The sequence below is a fragment of the Heloderma suspectum genome, chromosome 1, assembly GCF_057233095.1.
Source record: "Heloderma suspectum isolate Gila_16-S chromosome 1, 16-S_ref, whole genome shotgun sequence".
Taxonomy (NCBI): Eukaryota; Metazoa; Chordata; class Lepidosauria; order Squamata; family Helodermatidae; genus Heloderma; species Heloderma suspectum.
Genome location: NC_139458.1, coordinates 36,274,488 through 36,290,642, shown reverse-complemented (window position 1 = coordinate 36,290,642; position 16,155 = coordinate 36,274,488). Strand labels below are relative to the sequence as shown.

The following is a 16,155-nucleotide window of genomic DNA, read 5'->3' as shown; positions in this document are numbered from 1 at the left end:
TACTGGAGGTAATATATAGCCATTATGACTGGTAGCCATTGATAGCTTATCCTCTTATTCTTTTTATTTACTTTCTCCATTGTCTCCTTTGTCTCTTTTCCTCTCTCCAGCATTCAACTCTTCCTCTCTGAATATGCTTACCTCTGAGTTTGGCAGGTCCTGGTTTAAATCTCATTTCATCCATGAACCTGCCACGCACCATTCGGCAAACCACTCTCTCTTGGACTCAGCTCACCCAGCAATAATATGGTTGTTGTTGTTCAGTCGTTCAGTCGTGTCCGACTCTTCGTGACCCCATGGACCATAGCACGCCAGGCCTTCCTGTCCTGCGCTCTCTCCCGGAGTGTGCTCAAGTTCATATTCTTTGCATTGGTGATACTATCTAGCCATCTCATCCTCTGCCGTCCCCTTCTCCTTTTGCCTTCAATCTTTCCCAGCATCAGGGTCTTTTCCAGGGAGTTTTCTCTTTGCATTAGGTGACCAGATATTTGAGCTTCAGCTTCAGTATCTGTCCTTCCAATGAGCAGTCAGGGTTGATTTCCTTTAGGATGGACTGATTTGACCTCCTTGCAGTCCAGGGGACTCATAAGAGTCTTCTCCAGCACCACAGTTCGAAAGCATCGATTCTTCGGCGCACAGCCTTCCTTATAGTCCAGCTCTCACAGCCATACATTCCTACTGGGAAAACCATTTGATTATATGAACCTTTGTTGGCAAGGAGATGTCTCTGCTTCTTACTATGCTGTCTAGGTTTGCCATAGCTTTCCTCCCAAGGAGCAAGCGTCTTTTAATTTCATGTCTTTTAATTTCATGGCTACAGTCACCGTCTGCAGTGATCTTGGAGCCCAAGAAAATAAAATCTGTCAATGCTTCCATTTCTTCCCCTTCTATATGCCAGGAAGTGATGGGGCCAGATGCCATGATCTTAGTTTTGTTAATGTTGAGTTTCAAACCAGCTTTTGCACTCTCCGCTTTCACCCTCAACAAGAGGCTCTTTAGATCCTCTTCACTTTCTGCCATTAGGGTGGTATCGTCTGCGTATCTGAGGTTGTTGATAATTCTCCCGGCAATCTTAATTCTGACCTGTAATTCATCCAACCCGGCGTTTCTCATGATGTACTCTGCATATAAATTAAATAAGCAGGGCGACAATATGCAGCCTTGTCGTACTCCTTTCGCAATTTTGAACCAATCGGTTGTTCCATGTCTGGTTCTTACTGTTGCTTCTTGACCCTTGTACAGGTTTCTCAGGAGACCGGTAAGGTGGTCTGGTACTCCCATCTCTGTAAGAATTTGCCAAGGTTTGTTGTGATCCACAGAATCAAAGGCTCTAGCGTAGTCAATGAAGCAGAAATAGACGTTTTTCTGGAATTCTCTTGCTTTCTCCATGATCCAGCGAAAGCTGGCCATTTGATCTCTAGTTCCTCTGCCTCTTCGAAACCCAGCTTGTACTTCTGGTAGTTCTTGGTTCACATATAGCTGAAGCCTAGCTTGTAGGATTTTGAGCATCACCTTGCTGGCATGTGAAATGAGCGCAATTGTACGGTAGTTGGAACACTCTTTGGCATTGCCCTTCTTTGGAATTGGAATGTAAACTGACCAATTGAGTGTTCCAAATTTGTTGGCATATTGAGTGCAGCACTTTAACAGCATCATCTTTCAGGATCTTAAATAGCTCAGCTGGAATGCTGTCATCTCCGCTAGCTTTGTTGTTAGTAATGCTTCCTAAGGCCCACTTGACTTCACTCTCGAGGATGTCCAGCTCAAGTTCAGTGACCGTACTATCATGGCTATCAGGGACATTCAGATCTTTCCTGTATAGTTCTTCTGTGTATTCTTGCCACCTCTTCTTAATCTCATCTGCTTCTGTTAGGTCCCTGCCTTCTTTGTCCTTTATCATGCCCGTCTTTGCACAAAACGTTCCCTTGAGATCTCCGATTTTCTTGAAGAGATCTCTAGTCTTTCCCATTCTGTTGTTTTCCTCGATTTCTTTGCATTGCTCATGAAGGCCTTCTTGTCTCTCCTTGCTATTCTCTGGAACTCTGCATTCAGTTGGATAGATCTTCCCCTTTCTCCCTTGCTTTTCGCTTCCCTTCTTTCCTCAGCTACTTTTAAGGCCTCATCAGACTGCCACTTGGCTTTCTTGCATTTCTTTTTCTTTGGGATGGATTGAGTTGCTGCCTCCTGAACAGTGTTACGGACTTCCGTCCTTAGTTCCTCAGGCACTCTATCAGGTCTAATCCCTTAAATCTATTCCTCACCTCCAGCATATATTCATAAGGGATATACTTTAGGTCATACCTGAATGGTTTAGTGTTTTTCTCTACGTTCTTCAATTTCAGCCGAAATTTTGCGATAAGAAGCTCATGATTTGAGCCACAGTCAGCTCCAGGTCTTGTTTTTACTGACTATATAGAGCTTCTCCATCTTTGGCTGCAAAGGACATAATCAATCTGATTTCGATATTGACCGATATTGGTGATGTCCATGTGGAGAGTTGCCTCTTGTGCTGTTGGAAAAGAGTGTTTGCTATGATCAGCGTGTTCTCTTGGCAAAACTCTATTAGCCTTTGTCCTGCTTCATTTTGTACACCAAGGCCATGCTTGCCTGTTATCCCGGTGATTTCGTGACTTCCTACTTTAGCATTCCAATCCCCTATGATGAAGAGGACATCTTTTTTTGGTGTTAGTTCTAGAAGGTGTTGTAGGTCTTCATAGAACCGATCAACCTCAGCTTCTTCGGCATCAGTGGTTGGGGCATAGACTTGAATTACTGTGATGTTGAATGGTTTGCCTTGAATTTGTACTGAGATCATTCTTTCGTTTTTGAGATTGTACCCCAGTACTGCTTTTCCCACCCTTTTGTTGACTATGAGTGCCAGTCCAGTTCTTCTAAGAGATTCTTGTCCACAGTAGTAGATACAATGGTCACCTGAATTAAATTCGCCCATGCTTGTCCATTTTAGTTCGTTGATTCCCAAGATGTCGATGTTCAATCTAGTCATCTCATGTTTGACCACCTCCAGCTTACCTTGATTCATTGATCTGACATTCTAGGTTCCTAAACAATATTGTTTTTTACAGCATCGGACTTTCTTTTCACCACCAGACACATCCACAGCTGAGTGTCCTTTTGGCTTTGGCCCAGCCGCTTCACTCTTTCTGGCGCTACTTGGAAATTCCCTCTGCTCTTCCCCAGTGGTATATTGGACACCTTCCGACCTGAGGGGCTCATCTTCTGACGTCATATCTTTTAACCTTGTGATACATTCCATGGGGTTTTCTTGGCCAAAATACTGGAGTGGGTTGCCATTTCCTTCTCCAGTGGACCACATTTTGTCAGAACTCTCCGCCATGACCTGTCCGTCTTGGGTGGCCCCGCACGGCATAGCTTATGGCTTCACTGAGTTACGCAAGCCCCTTCGCCACAACAAGGCAGAGATCCATGAAGGGGTCATGGAGTATGGGGGTAATGATGTGGGGGTAATGATAATTACCATCCTTGCAGATTGTTATATGTAATACAAGATAATGTTTGTGAAACATTTTGGTGTTACATAATTGCTATTATTCCAATATGGTACTGAGATCACATGTACAAAGGTTATACAAAAAAAAAAAAAAGAAACCCTTTTCAGCTTTCCTTTCTGACTGAGATTTTTCTTCTTTTTCCTCTGTGCCATGCCCTGGAACATCTTGTTGCTTAGAAGTCTTGCTTATGTGATATTGTCCTGTTTTGTCTTCCAGGGTTTGGCATGACCACACCGGCTACCATCACTGGAAAACTTTTCCTGATACTTTATGGCCTTATAGGCTGTGCAGGGACCATCTTGTTCTTCAACTTGTTCCTGGAGCGCTTGATCACGATCATAGCCTACGTCATGAAGTCCTGCCATGAGAGACAACTAAGGCGAAACGGGGCTCTTCCCCAAGACATCAAACAAGCCTCTGGGAATGCTGAAGTGGACAGCTTGGCAGGATGGAAGCCATCCGTGTATTATGTTATGCTTATCTTGTGCCTAGCATCACTCACCATTTCCTGTTGTGCCTCTGCTATGTACACACCAATGGAAGGGTGGAGTTACTTTGAGTCTCTTTATTTTTGCTTTGTGGCCTTCAGCACTATTGGTTTTGGTGACCTGGTGAGTAGCCAGAATGCCCAGTACGAGAGCCAAGGCCTTTACCGATTTGGCAATTTTATCTTCATACTCATGGGGGTTTGTTGCATCTATTCCTTGTTTAATGTGATCTCTATTGTCATCAAACAGTCCATAAACTGGATATTAAAGAAACTGGAATGCACATGCCACAGATGCCAAAGAAAACTCTTCAGGTCACGGAGGAATGTTGTGGTGCCAGGGACTACACGGAACCAACGCAACATATCAATTGAGTCTGATGGCATCATTGAGAGTGACACAGATGGACGCAGAATGTCTGGTGAGATGATCTCCATGAAAGACCTCTTAGCCTCTAACAAAGTGTCGCTGGCCATCATGCAGAAACAGTTGTCTGACAGTGCCAATGGCTTTCCGAGACAGATGAGCACTGTTCCTAGACAAAATGGATTCGCCGGTGGTGTAGGAGCTCTGGGGATTATGAATAACAGGCTGGCAGAGACAAGTACTGATAGGTAAACTTCCACACTGGAAATGCATCGGGGAGTGTGGGATACGTAAGGATCAGAAGTCATCACAGAGACAGAACTAACCAAGCAGGACACCTTTTAGAAGAGGTTTACCAATACTGTCGCTAGCAGTTAATACCTGTTGCATTTTGCACTGCAACACCTGTCCGCTCTCGCCCTGCAGGGCCCTCCAAAGAAGGTTCCAGTGGTATCGTGTCATCTAGCTGCACTAGCAAGCTTCTGTATTTAAGTTCAGAGTTAGGAGTGGGGAAATGAATGGAGAAAAGTCATGACTTTGCTGCACTCACAACTCACTCCTATAAGCCCCTGTGCTGAGAAATCGGCTCACTGGATTCAGCATGAAGGGCACAAGTGCTGGCATGATGGAGAACTTTTCTCTTTGTGGCAGTACTGGGGCTTGAACCTTCCCACGGCACTGACACAGCTGCTGCCATTGACTGTTTACCCATTTTCTTATCCTTCATCTTATTGGCTGCTTATCAGCCCAAGAGCCCTGGAATGCGAGCATAACCATAAGGGTGGGGGGGTGGGGGAGCCCATTTGCCAAGTGCAGGTTTTCACATTAAATGACACAGTGCGAACCACTGTTTGCTCTGTGTCCATCAGTAGCACGTTCATAGGATCAAGCTGCCAACTGCTCTCTGAAATTAGTTTTGCATTCAGTGTACTTTTTATGCCCTGCTTTCTAATCAAAAACTGAAATGAATCCATTACAGTATTTTCTTGCGCACCCTGTGCTCAAAGGTACAAGCAATCATTCACTCATAATTTATGCCACTGGGAAACAACTGCTTGTTTTCCAGATAAACATCTAAAAATTATGTATTTCATAATGAAAGGGTAAAAGCTAAACACAGTCATCCCAAACCAGAGAGGCTGTGTACCAGAAAGTGCAGCATATTAAGAATAGCTCCGTGTGTCAGAAGGTGCAGGAGGCAATCACACAGATAGGTAATTATCACATCAGTGTTCCGTACAAAATAAACATTTGCCTTTGAGCTTTTCTACACGAGGCTATTAATCAGCTGTTAATCTGCTGTATCTACTTTCGGTTTCATCACAGAATTGAGAATGAGGCACTACACAAAGCATTTTCTTTCCTGCTTTTCCACTACATAACCTCTAGGTGGCACTGTGGTAGAGCAGAATAGCACAAATACACAAGTGGAAAAAGCAGTTTTTTTACGATTAAATGCCACATTTTCCCTGCTCTAAAAAAACTCCCCGAAAGTGCTGGTTAGACACAGAAGCGAAACTGGAAGGTCATGTCATCGTCTAAAGAACCCATAAACAACCTTCAGTGGGGAATGACGAGTGCATGATAAATGCCTCATGTAGAAAATCCCTTTCAGTTCAGAAGTAAGCAACCATTTACTACTGGGTCCACAGGTGGGCAGCCCACCTGAGTAGCGTGCTTCTGCATGGTGAAAGTCTTGTGCATTTGGAGGTGGAACAGTGGAGCTCTCTTCTCTCGTATCTGCCCAGATCATTTGTCTTTCTGCATGCATCAGAATTCTGCACTGTGTTGCATGTCTGGAGGACATAATCAGTAGATCTGCATGAAGTGGGAACCTGTGTGGGTTTGCGTATATAAAACCACTGTTCTTCACATAGTAGGATCAGGACAAGGCACATATCTTTGCTTGTAAAGCAAAGTTCTCCTGTGAGGCACACCAGTATAAAGTTAAGCTGAATCCCTTATTGTTATCAGGCATCCCAGTTTTCATAATGCGCAATGCCTACAAATGCTCAATTATAGAAATTTGGTCCATATTTATTATCACTATCTTCAGTAGACAAAGAAAGACCTGAGGAAAGGATCCTATCGAAACACTAATCCAAAAATCTGCAAGATAGGTGCTAAATGGGGGGGGGGGGCATGAATGTGATCAAGTGCAAACTCATACCCTCCAAAATGCATAGACTTGCTGTTTACAGCTAACCCAAATTATAATGTGCCACAAGGAAGGAACAGGACAAAATAACACTGGGATTTTATTATCAAGGCAGGTTTTTTAATAACTTTTAAGACAAAGAATTTTGCTAAACAGGAGACTTTCAAGTTAGAGAGAAAGAGCCACTAGAGAGCCTTGGGGATCAGTGTTAGGACCTGTTTTATTAAATATTTTCATTAACAACCACAGGAAGCAAGTGGGCGTGTATGGCTGGAACGTGGTTATGACACTAAGTTAGAAGGCACAGTAACATCTGGAAGGACTGAGAAATTACACAGGACTGATTGGATGACCTAATAAGCTGAAGTGATATAAATAGAATGATATTCAGCATTGCAAAATGTAAGGTCATGTATTTGGAAGCAAACAATAAAAGATGTTTGTTATCTGCTGCAGAGTCATTTGCTAAAAGCAACCCACAGGGAAAGAGAACTCAAGGTACTGGTTGATCACAAGATGATAAACCCGCAACACGATGCAGCTGCAACAAGATCACACATAATGCTTGGAAGTATTCGGCAAGAATTTTCTAGACAGTATTGAGCAATTTTGGTTATTTTTGCATAAGGCCCTGGTGGGGCTACATTTTGCATACTCTGTCCAGTTTTGGTCACCCAAAAAGAATGTATACAGATTGTACATGATGATGGAAAGAAGAGCAACTGGAATAATAAATGGAATAATACATGGAATGGAAATCTTATGAATAAAGTGTGAATTATTTAGTTTAGGACGAAGAAGGAAAAAGGGTATTTGATGGCCCTGTAATGCTGTAACATCATAGAGGGTATTAGACGGGGTACAAGCCTTCTGTATCCTGCTTTCTGCATGCAAAAGTGAAAGAGCAAAAGAATCAAAGGTGGGTGAAGCATACCCCTTTGGACAAATGCAGAACGCTTTAAGGAGGATGTTGATACAAGAACTAAAGGTTCCAAAACAGACACGAACACATTGAGGTTGAAAATCAGGCGTTTTAGCTACCAGAGGTATAAAATGCTGTGATTATCTTACCTGACCAGATTGTGGGATTGAAAAGCCTCACTCGATTTAACACAGGGGTGGATACATTTACGAAAGAGTCCTTGTCATTTCCTGTTTTGGTGCCTCTTCTGTGGCTCACTCAGTTCAGGAAGGACTCTTCCCATATATGAGCTTGGGGCTTTACCCTTCTTCCCATGGAGGAAGGGGAGCTGTGGCAGGAACTGCCACAACAAGAACAAAGACGTTGGGTTGTGTGGGATTATGTCTCCCCAAATATCCCTTAGGAAGATTCAGAAGATGCGTTTTGCTCATGCTTGGGGCTCCGCTGAGCCACGTTTGGGGTTAGAAATAAATACTGCCCTGGATCAACTTGGTGATTCTGGGTTTCCCCCAGGGCCGGCCCAAGACATTTTGCTACTTGAGGTAAAGGACAAGATGGTGCCCCTCCCCAATGCATGCACAACTGCCAGTCCAGTCTCTACCTGTTCACCTGCCCTCTCAGAGTGAGCAGTGATGCATCCTGCCCAATTGTCCCCCAAATCCTGATCCTGTTCTGTGGCAAGGTAGCAGACTTTTATCACTTTTCTGTATCAGCTATTGTTTTATGAAGCTATTACAGCAGTTAGGGGTAACATTGAAATCCCTATGCCCACAAAAAAGTTTTTCATCAAGTAACTGGGAGGCTGGAGCAAGTAACTGGTCTGCCATGGCATTTGATACTTGCAACAGGAACAAACCCAGAGCAAGAGTCTGTGTTTGTAGTGCAGCCTCATACAGTCATTGGTTAATAATGAATTCAATGCAGAATGGGTCTGAGCAACAATATTTCAAGCAGTTATCACAAGTATCCTTGGACATGGAATGCTTTGAAAGTTCCTTTTTAACATTCATGTAACTTTATCACCCTCCAACCTGCTTCTCAGTCTTTGGTGATGATAATGACAGGCTTTTGATTAGGAAAGATTGAAACTCCCAATTCTTCTAAATGAAACTACCCACGTTCTCATTATGACCAGGTGGGGACCAAAATGAAAACTGCTTTAATGGTGAGAGAAACACAGAAATGGGAAATTAGATGGATCAGTAATGGTTGGAGAACAGCATTTTATATTAGAGAACAGTAGAACTACAATATTATATTAAAGTGGAGCTAGTTACAAGAAAAATCAGAGTCACATTTTGGCTTCATTTACTCCTGTACAAAGCCATTACAAGTGATAGTGTTTTGTTGTTGTTGTTCAGTTGTTTAGTCATGTCCGACTCTTCGTGACCCCATGGACCATAGCACTCCAGGCCTTCCTGTCCTCCGCACTCTCGCCCAGTGTGCTCAAGTCCATATTCATTGCATCAGTGATGCTATCTAGCCATCCCATCCTCTGCCATCCCCTTCTCCTTTTGCCTTCAGTCTTTCCCAGCATCAGGGTCTTTTCCAGAGAGTTTTCTCTTCGCATTAGGTGGCCAAAATATTTGAGCTTCAGTTTCAGGATCTGTCCTTCCAATGAGCACTCAGGGTTGATTTCCTTTAGGATGGACTGATTTGACCTCCTTGCAGTCCAGGGGACTCATAAGAGTCTTCTCCAGCACCACAGTTCGAAAGCATCGATTCTTTGGCGCTCAGCCTTCCTTATAGTCCAGCTCTCACAGCCATACATTACTACTGGGAAAACCATAGTTTGATTAGATGGACCTTTGCTGGCACGGTGATGTCTCTGCTTCTTACTATGCTGTCTAGGTTTGCCATAGCTTTCCTCCCAAGGAGCAAGCGTCTTTTAATTTCATGGCTACAGTCACCGTCTGCAGTGATCATGGAACCCAAGAAAATAAATCTGTCACTGCTTCCATTTCTTCCTCTTCCATATGCCAGGAAGTGATGGGGACAGATGCCATGATCTTTGTTTTTTTTAAGTTGAGTTTCAAACCAGCTTTTGCACTCTCTGCTTTCACCCTGAACAAGAGGCTCTTTAGATCCTCTTCGCTTTCTGCCATTAGGGTGGTATCATCTGCGAATCTGAGGTTGTTGATAATTCTCCCAGCAATCTTAATTCCGACCTGTGATTCATCCAATCCAGTGTTTCTCATGATGTACTCTGCATATAAGTTAAATAAGCAGGGCGAGAATATGCAGCCTTGTTGTACTCCTTTCCCAATTTTGAACCAATCGGTTGTTCCATGTCTGGTTCTTACTGTTGCTTCTTGACCCTCGTACAGGTTTCTCAGTAAGGTGAAAGGTAGTCTGGTACCCCCATCTCTGTAAGAATTTGCCACAGTTTGTTGTGATCCACACAAAGGCTTTAGCGTAGTCAATGAAGCAGAAATAGTCATTTTTCTGGAATTCTCTTGCTTTCTCCATGATCCAGCGAAAGTTGGCGATTTGATCTCTAGTTCCTCTGCCTCTTCGAAACCCAGCTTGTACTTCCGGTAGTTCTCGGTTCACATACTGCTGAAGCTTAGCTTGTAGGATTTTGAGCATAACCTTGCTGGCATGTGAAATGAGCGCAATTGTGTGGTAGTTTGAACACTCTTGGCATTGCCCTTCTTTGGGATCGGAATGTAAACTGACCTTTTCCAGTCTTATGGCCACTGTTGAGTGTTCCAAATTTGTTGGCATATTGAGTGCAGCACTTCAACAGCATCATCTTTTAGGATTTTAAATAGCTCAGATGCAATACTATCATCTCCGCTAGCTTTGTTGTTAGTGATGCTTCCTAAGGCCTACTTGACTTCACTCTCTAGGATGTCCAGCTCAAGTTCAGTGACCGCACTATGATGGCTATCAGGGACATTCAGATCTTTCCTGTATAGTTCTTCTGTGTATTCTTTCCACCTCTTCTTAATCTCATCTGCTTCTGTTAGGTCCCTGCTTTCTTTGTCCATTATCATGCCCGTCTTTGCACGAAACGTTCCCTTGATATCTCCGATTTTCTTGAAGAGATCTCTAGTCTTTCCCATTCTGCTGTTTTCCTCGATTTCTTTGCATTGTTCATTTCAGAAGGCCTTCTTGTCTCTCCTTGCTATTCTCTGGAACTCTGCATTCAGTTGGATATATCTTCCCCTTTCTCCCTTGCTTTTCACTTGCCTTCTTTCCTCAGCTACTTGTAAAGCCTCATCAGACAGCCACTTTGCTTTCTTGCATTTCTTTTTCTTTGGGATGGATTTAGTTGCTGTCTCCTGAACAATGTTACGGACCTCCGTCCATAGTTCCTCAGGCACTCTGTCTATCAGGTGTAATCCCTTAAATCTATTCCTCACCTCTACTGTATATTCATAAGGGATATGATTTAGGTCATACCTGAATGGTTTAGTGGTTTTCCCTACGTTCTTCAATTTAAGCTGAAATTTTGCAAGAAGCAGCTCATGATCTGAGCCATAGTCAGCTCCAGGTCTTGTTTTTACTGACTGTATAGAGCTTCTCCATCTTTGGCTGCAAAGGACATAATCTGATTTCGATATTGACCATGTGGTGATGTCCATGTGTAGAATCGCCTCTTGTGCTGTTGAAAAAGAGTGTTTGCTATGATCAGCGTGTTCTCTTGGCAAAACTCTATTAGCCTTTGTCCTGCTTCATTTTGTACACCAAGGCCATGCTTGCCTGTTATCCCGGTGATTTCATGACTTCCTACTTTAGCATTCCAATCCCCTATGATGAAGAGGACATCTTTTTTTGGTGTTAGTTTTAGAAGGTGTTGTAGGTCTTCATAGAACCGATCGACCTCAGCTTCTTCGGCATCGGTGGTTGGGGCACAGACTTGAATTACTATGATGTTGAATGGTTTGCCTTGGATTCATACTGAGATCATTCTATCATTTTTAAGATTGTACCCCAGTACTGCTTTTCCCACCCTTTTGTTGACTATGAGTGCTACTCCATTTCTTCTCAGGGATTCTTGCCCACAGTAGTAGATATGATGGTCACCTGAATTAAATTTGCCCATGCCTGTCCATTTTAGTTCGTTGATTCCCAAGATGTCGGTGTTCAATCTTGCTACCTCATGTTTGACCACCTCCAGCTTACCTTGATTCATTGATCTTACATTCCAGGTTCCTAAACAATATTGTTCTTTACAGCATCGGATTTTCTTTTCACCACCAGACACATCCACTGCTGAGTGTCCTTTCGGCTTTGGCCCAGCCGCTTCACTCTTTCTGGCACTACTTGGAAATACCCTCTGCTCTTCCCCAGTAGTATATTGGACTCCTTCCAACCTGAGGGGCTCATTATTATTATTATTATTATTATTATTAAATTTATTAATCGCCCATCTGGCTGATCACCCAGCCACTCTGGGCAATGTACAACATACAATAAAACAGTTTAAAACAATAAAATTCTACCATAAAAACATTTTCTAAAATACCCTAACCCACCCCAAATGCCTGCCTGAACAACCACGTTTTTAATGCACGACGGAAGCTCATTAAAGAGGGGGCATGACGGAGTTCCCTAGGGAGGGAGTTCCACAGAGTGGGGGCCACCACAGAAAAGGCCCTCTCCCTCATCCCCACCAGTCTAGCTGTCCTGGCTGATGGGACAGAGAGAAGGCCATCCGAGGCTGATCTTGTTAAGCAGCCTGTCTGGTGCTGCTGGAGGTGCTCCTTAAGATAGGCTGGGCCAGAACCATATAGGGTTTTAAAGGTCAAAACCAACACCTTGAATTTGGCCCAGAAAACAACTGGTAACCAGTGCAACTCCTTCAGCACTGGAGTGATGTGATCTCACCGGCGGCTGCCTTTAATCAGGCGAGCCGCCGCGTTCTGTACCAGCTGCAGTTTCTGAACCGTCTTCAAGGGTACCCCACGTAGAGCACATTACAGTAGTCTAAACGAGAGGAGACCAGGGCATGTACTACTGATGGGAGCAGATGGTCGGGAAGGAAGGGGCGCAGCCGCCGTATCAGATGGAGTTGATACAGCGTTGTCCGGCTCACAGCTGACACCTGAGCCTCCACGGACAGCTGGGAGTCCAAAATGACCCCCAGGCTGCGGACCTGGTCTTTCAAGGGTAGCCGTACCCCATTCAACACCAGGTCAACATCCCCTACCCTCCTCTTGTCTCCCACCAAAAGTACCTCGGTCTTGTCAGGGTTCAGCTTCAGCTTATTCCTCCCCATCCAGCCACTCACCGTCTCCAGACATTTGGACAGGGATTCTACGGCCAACCTTGGTGAAGATTTGAATGAGAGATAGAGCTGCGTGTCATCTGCATATTGATGACACTGCACCCCAAACCTCCTGATGATAGCCCCCAGCGGCTTCACATAGATGTTAAATAGCATCGGGGAGAGGATGGAACCCTGTGGCACCCCACAAGTAAGTGGCCACAGCTCCGAAACCTCCTCTCCCAGTGCTACCCTCTGGTACCTGCCGGAGAGGAAGGACCAGAACCACCGTAATACGGTGTCTCCAATGCCCAACCCCTCCAGGCGGTCCAGGAGGATACCGTGGTCAACGGTATCAAAAGCCACTGAAAGGTCGAGGAGAACAAGGAAGGAGCATTCACCCCTTTCCAGAGCCCTCCTCATATCATCTTCCAAGGCAACCAAGGCCGTTTCTGTCCCATGCCCAAGCCTGAAGCCCGACTGAAATGGGTCTAGATAATCAGTTTCTTCCAAGTGTGCCTTCAACTGCACCTCCACCACCCGCTCAATCACCTTGCCCAAAAATGGCAGATTTGAGACTGGGCGAAAGTTGTTCAGAATTTGAGGATCCAAGGAGGGCTTCTTTAAGAGCGGTCTTATCACTGCCTCCTTGAGGGCTGATGGCATCACTTCCTCCTCAAGGGAGGCATTCACCACCACCCTGATCCCCTCACCCAGTCTCTCTCTGCAGCCCATAATGAACCAAGATGGGCAAGGATCAAGTAAGCAGGTGGTTGGCCGTACAGATGAAAGCACCTTGTCCACTTCATCAGGAGGAAGAAGCTGGAACCGATCCCACAAAACCGGTTTGCCACAGGCCGCCTGTTGCTCACTAACTGTATCCACAGCGTGCAGAGTAACACACCTAATCTGATCAATTTTATCTGCAAAGTGCCTTGCCAAGGCTTCACAGGAGGCCTTAGAATGCTCCAGTGGTTCCGGAGCCACAGGACCGACCAGGCTCCGGACCACTTGGAACAGCCTCCTGGGACAGCACTCTGCAGACGCGATAGAGGCAGCATAATATTCCTTTTTTGCTGCCTTCACCGCCACGTGATAGGCTGAAGATACAGCTCTAGCCTGTGTCTGATCGTCTTTGGAGCGAGACTTCCGCCACCGGCGCTCTAGCCGTCTCACCTCCTGTTTCAGAGCTCGTAACCGCGGATTGAACCATGGTGCAGTCCGAGCCCTGTTCAGGAGGAGAGGGCATTTCGGAGCCACCTGATCTAATGCCCCAGTGATTGCGGCATTCCAGCCACCCACCAGGGTCTCGACCGAGTGGCCGTTGGCGTGCCCCAGAGAATCCCCAAGCACATTCAGGAATCCATTTAGATCCATAAGACGCCTGGGGCGGACCATTTTAATGGGTCCTCCACCCCTGTGGAGGGGTTGTGGAACCGAGAAGTCCAACGTCACCAGATAGTGATCTAGTGCATGACCGGCTACATGGGTGGGCCCAGTTAGAATATGGTGCAGCTCCCAGGAGGCCATGGTCTCCATGAAGTCCCGAGGTGCTCCTGTGACAATGGCCTCCAAATGTACGTTGAAGTCCCCCAACACCAATAAGTTAGGGGACTGTACACGCACATCAGAGACCACCTCAAGCACCTCGGCCAGGGAGTCAGTCGTGCAGCGGGGTGGACGGTACACGAGCAGAATCCCCAGACTGCCCTTCGGGCCCAACCTCCAGTACATGCACTCAGCAACCTTGGTCTCCCAGAGAGGGGGTCTAGTGAAGACCAAGGACTCTCAGTAGATAACAGCCACTCCCCCTCCCCAATCCCCAGCCCTCGGCTGCTGTGCATACGAAAATCCAGCTGGACACATGGCTGCAAGGGTTGGAGCAGCAGCCTCGGCCAGCCAGGTCTCCGTAATACATGCCAGGTCTGCACCCTCATCCAGGATCATGTCATGGATGAGGGAGGTTTTCTGGGTAACAGACCTGGCATTGCAGAGCAGCAAACGAAGGCCAGAAGATGGGATCACGCCTCCCCCAACCATCCTTTGGCTCTGGACAGGCCCAGAGCAGGGGACAGATATTACACATCTCTCCCTTGTTCCCCTTACCTGGCATGGCCTGCCCCTAGCACTCCACCAGCGCCTGCCGCCCAGCCTCGGTATATTCTGGCCCCCAACACTCCCCCCACTGCCTCCATCAGGTGGACACATGCCCCCTCGCTCCCGCCTATCAGGCAGGCTATCCACCCCTAAAAACACAACAAAATCCCCCCCAAAAAAACAAAACAAAACAAACAAAACAATTAAAATCCCCTTAAAAATAATGCCAGGCAGGAGTCCACAGGGAAGGCCTGGTGGTGGTGGTGGTGGTGGTGGTGGTGGCGGCGGCAGCAGCGGCAGCAGGTCCAGCAGCAGCAGGCACACCTCTTCCCCGGTGGTGGTGGTGGCTTCTCCTGCAGGCCCTGGCTCTCCCAGGCCACGTCTTCTGGCATCGTATCATCTTCTGGCATTGTATCTTTTAGCCTTGTGATACGTTCCATGGGGTTTTCTTGGCCAGAATACTGGAGTGGGTTGCCATTTCCTTCTCCAGTGGACCACATTTTGTCAGAACTCTCCGCCATGACCTGTCCGTCTTGGGTGGCCCTGCACGGCATAACTTATGGCTTCACTGAGTTAAGCAAGCCCCTTTGCCACAACAAGGCAGTGATCCATGAAGGGGCAAGTGTTTACATAGTGTTTACATAGCAGTAAATGGACATACTGTAAATGGATTTACATAAATCCAGTATACAGTGAATTAATAGTCTTTCCAACCATTTGCATAGGACATTGGCCCATAAGTTCATAAAGCCAAGGAAATTGGCTCTCTAGTAGGAGCCAGACTTCCTGTAAGAAAATGGGGGAGAGGATAACAAGTCCACCTACCAACTGACGTCCCTCCCTTCTTCCTGAATCATTTCACCCCTCTCTTTTCATTTCAGGTTTTGCCTAAAGCCCCCCCCCCCCCGCTCCAATTTTGGGGTGATCCACACACACAATGACACAAAAAGAAACCAGCTCTGAACAATGAGATTATGGGGTTTTTTTCATCTTTGATACTTTCGCTATTAAGTGAGGGGTGGTTGGTGTCACATCTTCCAACCCTGGGAGTTCTCTGGATTCTACCAAGTGCCTGTGGGCAAACTAAGGCACGTCAGGGACTCTACATGCTCACCTAGTTTAAATTGGTTCCGAGACCAATGCCTCTAAATACCAGTTGCTAGGTCTGCATTTGGTCTTCCCTGATGCAGAAGAAAGCAAGAATCCTATTTCAAAAAGCTCAATATTTTATGTAAAACAAGGAAGGTAACTGAGCATAAACTCTCCTTGTAAACCCAAGAATCCCCCCGCCCCAGAATCATTTCTATTGCTACACTTCTTTGCAAGAAACCATGAAAGAAAATTAAATTCCATGAAAACATGAAATTTATATAGTAGTT

At 45.7% G+C, this 16,155-nt stretch overlaps 1 protein-coding gene across 4 annotated transcripts in view; it reads left to right on the top strand.

Annotated features, from left to right (window-relative positions):
- The window catches only part of KCNK13 (potassium two pore domain channel subfamily K member 13), a 75,411-nt gene extending 68,114 nt beyond the window's left edge, over positions 1-7,297 (top strand). The window contains exons 2-4 of one of the 4 annotated variants that reach the window (XM_084826915.1): positions 3,747-4,141; positions 4,268-4,632; positions 6,999-7,297. In XM_084826915.1, coding sequence (XP_084683041.1) covers positions 3,747-4,141; positions 4,268-4,632; positions 6,999-7,011 — 773 coding nt within the window. In that variant the 3' untranslated portion in view covers positions 7,012-7,297. Of the gene's footprint in view, positions 1-3,746; positions 4,637-6,998 lie in introns of those variants that run through there. The other 3 variants (XM_084826925.1, XM_084826896.1, XM_084826905.1) reach the window with 3 other exon arrangements.
- The last annotated feature ends 8,858 nt before the right edge of the window (positions 7,298-16,155 follow it).